Source organism: Cloeon dipterum, chromosome 2, assembly GCF_949628265.1.
Source record: "Cloeon dipterum chromosome 2, ieCloDipt1.1, whole genome shotgun sequence".
NCBI classification, from domain to species: domain Eukaryota; kingdom Metazoa; phylum Arthropoda; class Insecta; order Ephemeroptera; family Baetidae; genus Cloeon; species Cloeon dipterum.
Window position 1 is genome coordinate 26,710,807 of NC_088787.1, and position 7,839 is coordinate 26,718,645.

General features: G+C 41.1%; 1 protein-coding gene across 1 annotated transcript; it reads right to left on the minus strand.

The window, feature by feature from the left end:
• Window positions 1–3,966: 3,966 nt before the first annotated feature.
• Window positions 3,967–5,880, minus strand: LOC135937544 (tubulin polyglutamylase TTLL13-like). Its single transcript, XM_065480697.1, has 3 exons — window positions 5,485–5,880; window positions 4,887–5,407; window positions 3,967–4,837 (listed from the first exon to the last, which is right to left on the minus strand). The coding sequence occupies exons 1-3, from the start codon at window positions 5,878–5,880 to the stop codon at window positions 3,982–3,984; spliced, it is 1,773 nt and encodes a 590-aa protein (XP_065336769.1). The 3' UTR covers window positions 3,967–3,981.
• Between the last annotated feature and the right edge of the window lie 1,959 nt (window positions 5,881–7,839).

Sequence of the window (7,839 nt, forward strand, 5' to 3'; positions counted from 1 at the left end):
TCGCGGCCACTCCTTTCTCTCATTCCACTTGCATTTTCTGTTGCGTTGCTCTCGCTTTCCTTGCGCTCGAAGGCGAAAGTTTGGCTTAAACAACGCTAAAGCAGCCAGCATGCGAGCTAGACTTTTCGCGTCACTTGCCCTAACGCTTAATATGGCAACTTAAGCGAAAAAATATACATTTCGAATAACCTCTTAGCTTCTAATTGCATCATTGGCTACACACACCAAAATAATGTTGCCTCAAAAATTAAATATTAATTAATGACAAAAAATTAAACAAATTAAAATACAAATAAAATGCTAAATAAAAAATACGGTGCTCCCATTGCACTGAATTATTGAGGTTAAAATAATAAAAGGTAAACTTGCATTAAATTTGCTACTAAAACGGGAAGAATATAAAACCGTCTTCAGAATCATATCAGATTCAACGGCCTTCTACTCTTTCTTTTCTGTTTCCTTTTCTTTCTCAGCGACAGGGACCTATAAAAACTATTTAATATTCGATCGCATGATCTAAAATTCCCGAAAAGAATATTATCTTTAGCTTTCAATTAATCAACTATTCATTTGAACGGCTATTAGCCAATATTAGTCAAATTCTAAAGAGTTTGGATGGAAATTTTGCTTTCCTTGCGCACAATCATCTCCTACAGGTTCTTTCCTTTCAGCTCATTGATGACATTATATTCACCCTCTCCATGTCCACATCGATTCCCACTGACCCGAGAATCTTCTCAATGTTTGCGGCAGAGGGGTTTTTTTGCCACCGAGGGCAGCCAACAGGTATGCGGCCACGTATCGCATAGTAGTGATCATCAATGAAATGAAGCATTTTCACTTAAACTGTAAAACTATAAGTTGTTATTGAAAAAAAGGCAAACCGAATGAACTCAACCAGCAATAACTAATAGAGATAAAATTGTTTGTATCCAGTACATGCCCGAAGTGGAATATATTACGTCAGTACCTGCGCGTGGTATTTTGAAATATATACATAAACAATATGATTGTTTCATCATTTCATTTTGGAAGCAAGAAGTAATTTTTCTAGAAAATGAAATATTGTTTGGGAATAATGATACAGCTTGTTTTTTATGATTAAAATGAAAATTTTAATTAAGGAAATATACCACTTGCGCAGAAGAGTTTGATATTCAAATTTCAACTGCGATGATAGGATTATTTAATATTTGTTCGATCATTTCAGCCCTGTTATTGTTTTTTCTTTATTACTTGAAACAATTTTATAGAAGTTTTTCCCTTGCTAAATATTGAAAATAGGTAAAATTACAAAAATGATTAAAGGCCAATATCAAGGTATCCTGCTCGTATTGATAAGACAAAAACTGATATCAAAACCTATAAGTACCAAGCTGCATAGAAATTCTTAAAAATGTTTTTAAGCGAAATATTATTTGATAAATATTTTTGTAATCGTTCAAAGGTGTTTATAAAATGCATAAAATGAATATTCTTTTTAATTTATCTTCATTTTATCATAAGCAGGATCTGATGTGAATGTGACTAATCTCTAATGCAACCCATTCGGATGAGTTATATGCGTCAAAAGGCACCTCTTGCACGCCGATAAAATAAACTGCTACGAGTTCCTCTTGTCTTCTTGTTCCCTCTGCTGGAAATTTATTGCGACGCTTATTAATTTATTAATAATCAAATTTGAATTATTTAAGCCGCGTCTAATTTTGAATTATAGCAGCCGGCATTCCATTCTGATAGTGACAAAATGAGTTTTGGTTTCACTTAGGCGTGGAGGCTGCCGCCTTTTTAATTCCTGCGAGAGAGATGCCAATATGCGTGGTGAATAATTCTCCTTCACGAGAGCGAGCTGAGCGGCGAGCACCCACCTCGCAGCGTGAAAAATAGCCCAAGAAAGAAAGGAAGCCAAAAGCTTACAAATCATCGGTGTAGTCACGATTTATGAGGTTTCAAGTTGCATACTCTCGCGTACAAGACGCCATACATTATCCATAGAACGCCGCAATATATCTCTGATCACTGTTGGGAGACTTTGAGGGGGGTCCCCGGCCTCTCGGGCATCCTTATTTACGAGGTGATTTTCTCATTAACCCACCAATATAGTTGCAAATTAAGGCCGCGGCCAGCGCTCACAGGTGTCCGCCTGCTGCGCGCGCCTTGCTTACCCTACAAGTCTGACGTGCGAATACCAAGCCATGGGCGAACCAATTTTAATTCATGTGTGTCAGCAATTTTTTCCGATATTATTAATACGGATCGCGAGAATTTGATAATGCTATAATGTATGACGCTGACGATGGAAATTATACTAAAAGAGTACCACTGATAGTTATTTAAATATATCAGAGGGGATTCATCATTTGTCTATCATTGCAAATCCCGAGTTCATTCGCATATGGAAGGATTGCGAAAGCTTTCCTACTCGCTACTTGCTGTTGTGTACTTTTCCAGCATTCCTAATTTAATTTAACGGGACGAATGTCAAGCGTTTCAAAAGGCCCCGGTGCGGTGGCATTAAAACGAGCTGGTCCTTTTCTGGACTGTTCTTCCTCCAATGAGACCTGTGCGTCCAAGTTATTCGTTTGCGATGTTGCTGCGACACGGAGTTTCGCGAGTTGCTTACTTTCAGGTAGGTGAAATGATAGAATGAGTTCGTATAAATTAATAAATAAATATGCTACTGCAGATAGAAACAAATTTACAAACAGATATTGCCTTTTATTTCATATTTTCATAGTGCCTAACTATTTATATATTTCTTATACATGATTTCTGTTATACAATATTTCTGGGGGATTCAAATTAATTGGTCATGCTACACGAATAGCTCTTTTTTTATTTTTGGAGAGTTTTACCAAGTCATTTACAAAAACAATACTTGAGTTAGCACGTGGTAAAAAACATTCATATGCATCAAAACTGCTCTTAAAGAACAGAGGACAAATAAAAAATAAAACTAGAAATTGAATCGTAATGTACGAACGGATATTGGATATCGGATCATTCAAGGTGTAGCAGTGGAGCGTGCAATCATAAGAACGTAATACCCCGTTCACCAAGATAATTGCTATATTTACCGCTCGTGTGCCTCCACATGTAACAATCAGTGCTCAATTTTTATCCAAAGGCACTTTTGATCGGCCTGCTGTGAGGTCGCGGGCGCATCCAAACTCGGCTATATTGCTCTTCGGTGTGAAGCAATTCGCCGCTCGAGCGATTTTACTACCTTTTGTGTTATAGATTATCGTTATATTACTTATTACAGGGCGGCATTGCACAATACAAAATAACACACCGCCACTGCGGCGGCTTCAAGATGCTATTGGAACACGATTGCCGCCCGCTATTCAATTAGATGAACTAATTTTATTATTTATGCGGCCGCAAGTTGCGAATAATTAAATTCGGTCACGATCGCACGAGGAATTTTCAGATTATTTATTGAGAAGCTGGAAAGCCCGCCAGGCCAGGCCGAAGCCAAAGACAACGATTTTCTGGACGACGGTATCGGCGCTTGTGTACATTTATCAGAGAGTGAGGGAATGAAAGATGGCCACGGATCTATAAAGTAAAAAAGAAGCGAGCAGCGAGAGTAAAGCCTGATCGCTTTAATCACGCACATTAATTTACGTCGGGATAAATTCTTGGCCCATACAACATTTGTCCTTCTGCCGTCTATACGTGCATGCATTTAGCAGTCGCGCCAAGAGTGATGTCTGCTCGGCTCGGCCAGCCGTTTTTTATAAAAGGCCGTACAGCGTGTGTGCGTTTATCTTTCCTTCTCATAATGTTTCAGGATCGATTCTTTACATGTAATCCAGCGACATGCGCGGCCAGAGAGTATTTTTAATGTTATAATCACGCGGGGTTTATCTCAGCCAGACACTGCATTTAAATTCAATTTGAGGTTCAATAATCCTTTTTATTCTTAAAAGAAAACATATGAGTGCGCTTAGTCCTTTGAATGCGTTTTAAAAGCCATCAAAGGAAGTAGCTGCTAGTGTCAAGCGGCTCGAAATCAGGGAAAATTTTAGGCAGCACTGCGTACTTGACCTTTTCCGCCTTCATTGGCTCCTCAATCTCGTTTGGCCTCAGCAGGCCGTTTTGCCGCATGGCCTCAACAATGGCAGAGCGCAGGTTGGCCGACCTGACAAGGGCATCCCTCTTTTCCATATCTCGCAGCCTCTCCCGCTCCTCAGCCAAATTAATGAAGCACGGCTCAAAGGAGTTGAGGGTGGCAATTCGACCTCTGGTCACTGTATTTCCATTTACTTTGACCTCTTCCTCTTTCAAGCTGAAGTTCTCATAAGCCGGGACAATCTCGTCATCAACATTTTGCAAATTTTTCATCACCATGGCTTTCCGAGCCTTCGAGGCGACTGTTTCCTGGTAGACAGAACTGTTGCTTTCGACGTCGAAGAATTTTGAATATGCTTCGCTGTTTGCACTTGGATAGGCTAGTCTGAAGTTACCCGAATTCTTCTCCTCCCAGTCGATTTGGGCTTGCAAAAGGGCTTGTGCTTCATCATGAGCTCTGGCTTCCTTGTCCGTGGAGTCCACTCCAGGATGGTTGGCTGCTTTGAGGGCAATTTTCTTGATGACCAGCTGACTAGATTCAAACAGCTTCTTCCTTTCTTCTTCCTTGACTCGCTGCTGGTCGAGTCTTTTAAGGTTGAGCAAAGTGAAAGTGTCAACCAGAAGCTGTTCTTTTATCTCCTCGTCTAAGGGAGAGTCGATATTCAAGCTTGGGCATCGATTCACCTCGATCACATGAGGCTTGAGGTCTGCGTCTAACATAATATCAAACCCCAGAAGAACGAAGCAGCCTTGAAAATGTCTAAAAAAGTTTTGTTAACAATAGCAATCAATTAAACATTTGATTGTACCTGGGGAATGACATCCTGTATTGGCGCTTGAGATTTTCAGCAGTGGCAATGACCGTTTTAGAAATGGCATCATCGATGGAGCTCCAAATAAGACCGACGTCGAAGCCTTGATGCAGCAGCCAGGCGTTAATCATAGAAATGCGTCTCTTGCTACCCTCCTCGCCCTTCATGAAGTCGCAGCTGTGTTTGTTGATCGAGTAATTGGTCAGGTGCATGAAAACGTTGTCCGTGTTTCCATTGCATGGTAAGGCGTATTTCTGTGTGGCGAACCTTGCAATGCCCTCATTGTAAATGTGCAGTCTCAAAGGATCGCAGGAGGTGATCAGGCCGTAAACACGCATGTCGAACTTGTAGCCATCGATCAGCAACGGTCTTGAAATGTAGGCCTGGCAGACGTACTGCTGAAGGCCGTCCAACTCGCCGATATTCTTGGTAATGAAAATTCCTCGACCCTGAGAACTGCTGCCTGGCTTAACGATGTAGTAACAGCCGCGCTGTGCCCTAGAAAACTGGGCCAAATCCTTCAGGGAAACCGGATTTAGATATAAACTGATCTATGGACTGGCTAAGGTCTGTATTTAGATTTAGATATTTATACCTTATGATCAGCAGGAAGCCACCAAGTTTTTGGGAAGAAATCATATTCTTCAGGAAACAATTTCTGCATTCTCGTCAGGTTCCTCGCCAATAGGTCTTTTCGAGAGATTTCACTAATGCCAGGGATGTAGTTGACAATCTGGAAGCGCTCAATGGAAAGGCACTGCTGGACAGTGACGGCTTGGTCGGTCCAAAGCAAATTCCAGGAGGCTTTTTCACCCACTTCTATCAGCTGCAGTCTCTCGGCCGCCTTACGCACTATTACCTGATTTGCAAGGATGCAGATTGTTGGCTGGCGATTTGACCGTCTTCTGGGATTCGGTGTTGACCTCGCATAATCCTTTTTATTTGTTTCTTTTTGGGTAGGATGTGCCACAGAGTCACTTTTCTTCCACATATTCTTTGGGGTTCGAATTTCCCAATAATGAGAACTTTAATGCTGTGTCACATTTGGTAAAAAAACGTAATTGTTACAAAAATCTTTGTTACTTTCCGAAACTGAGTGTAGTGGGTGTGAAACAAACAAGTATTTCACAATGTCCTACCAAATTCTCTCGTGATTGTAATTTACTTTTGATGCACACTTGTCTTGATGCATAGCTCTAAAATTTTGATATATGAGAACTATTTTTACGCTGATTTTATATTTCACTAAATAAAAAATTGTTACTAAACAATTTACTGTCCTCGCGTAAGTATATGATATTTATTGAATCAAATAAAATATAAACTTGTATTTGATCAATGATGAAATAATGCTGTAGTAAATATGCATATTCTGAGTCCCACGTGGATTAACAAAGTTATCAAAAATGATAAGGACAATGCAAAACAATATTACTTCCTTTAGCCATTAAAAGGGCTGCGAGTTGTAAAATGTTTTCCTCTTTAGCACACGTTTGGTCAGGCGCTAGCCCTTTCTCTTTTCTGGCACACACGCGTTTATTCCTCCGCATTAATATTTCTTGCAAAAGTGTACATAGAGCAAATGTAGCTTCCTTGCAGCGCGTACAAGAGTCGCTTCTGTTACATACTGAGAGTGAGTGTGTGTACTACAATACCGCCGCTAATTTATCCTTTCCTTCCGGTCGTAAATTTCGTAACCCTTGCTCGGCAACACGACCCGCCGATACCATCCCATTCTCCATACTGCAAACACTTATTATTATTGTTATGGTAAACGCGCGGATCGACCCACCAAACGGCGAGAAGCGGAGTTTCATTCGGTAAGTATATATATATGCATATTTGTCACTTAGACAGGTAGGCATCAACTCACGCGGTGGATAAACTGAGGAAAGTATTAAAAATTCCTGCTTGAAACCATTCCAGCAATGTGGTCTGAACACATTCAAGAGACAAAAAGAGTGTGATATGCAAATTCTCGTGCCTGTGCTTTAGAAATGAAAGTCTCCATGTGTACGTATTCAAATCGTCTTTGAGTATATATTAACGAGAGCTCGTTTCTTTCTTTCCGCACAGCCAGCCATGCGACAGAGTCGTCTGCTCTTCGTGCAATGCTGCGGAGACGGGCCACGCGCGCTCAGCTTAATTCGGGCGGCTTCCCAATGTTTATTTATGGATTCGGTGCGTGCAATTGTGGAAAAGTGTTGGCCCGGCGACGATAATTTGCAGAGGCAGGACCTGCTGATGGGCCCTCCGCGGTTTGAATTCCTTTACGGGCTATAACTTTGGTGCTATGCAAACAGCAGACGCGCACGCATCAAGAGATAAAGAATGCGTGCGGAGAATAAGCATACACACAGTACACGACAGCGGAAGGGTTGCAGCTGGGTGGATTTATTGTTTCATTTGTTCTGGGCCATAAAATTAGGAAGGCGGACAGACACTCACCCTCCCAGATGCATGAGAGCATTTTTCCGCGCATTTTTGCTGATGAAAGTGGCAGATGTAATGCGCAGTACACTGAGTAATACAGATTAAACTGAACGAGATCAGATTTTCCTTGATCAAGAATAAAAGCAGGAAATTCAGTTTTGTAATATAAAAATTTTCCAAAGCTAAATTTATAAATTATGAAATTGCAAAGCACACAGAGTAAGGCAATCAAGAAACCTCAACGCGAATAAACGTTTGCGTCGCGAATATTACTGCAATCATGAAATCAACTCTCGCAGGAGAATTAAAAATTCCCGGCAGCGAAAACAAACAGAGGAGAAGCCAATATCGGGGTGGCGGCAACCCCTTGCCCATGAGCCACCCTTGCACGTTCCAAGAGCTGATTAGCGCTGGGAAAGAGAGCACACACGGCTGTGCATCGAAGCGTCGGCCAGCGGCTAATAAATGCGGAGCAGCTCCATTCTGGATGCTTATTTTCTTTGTTTCAGGGGATGGA

What these genes read in the sequence shown, in the direction of transcription:
- LOC135937544 (XM_065480697.1), bottom strand. Translation starts at nt 5,880, where the DNA reads ATGTGGAAGAAAAGTGACTCTGTGGCACATCCTACCCAAAAAGAAACA. An exon ending in GGCTTCCTGCTGATCATAAG is followed by an intron (nt 5,408 to 5,484) that starts GTATAAATATCT and finishes GTTTCCCTGAAG; the next exon opens with GATTTGGCCCAGTTTTCTAG. An exon ending in TACAGGATGTCATTCCCCAG is followed by an intron (nt 4,838 to 4,886) that starts GTACAATCAAAT and finishes AAACTTTTTTAG; the next exon opens with ACATTTTCAAGGCTGCTTCG.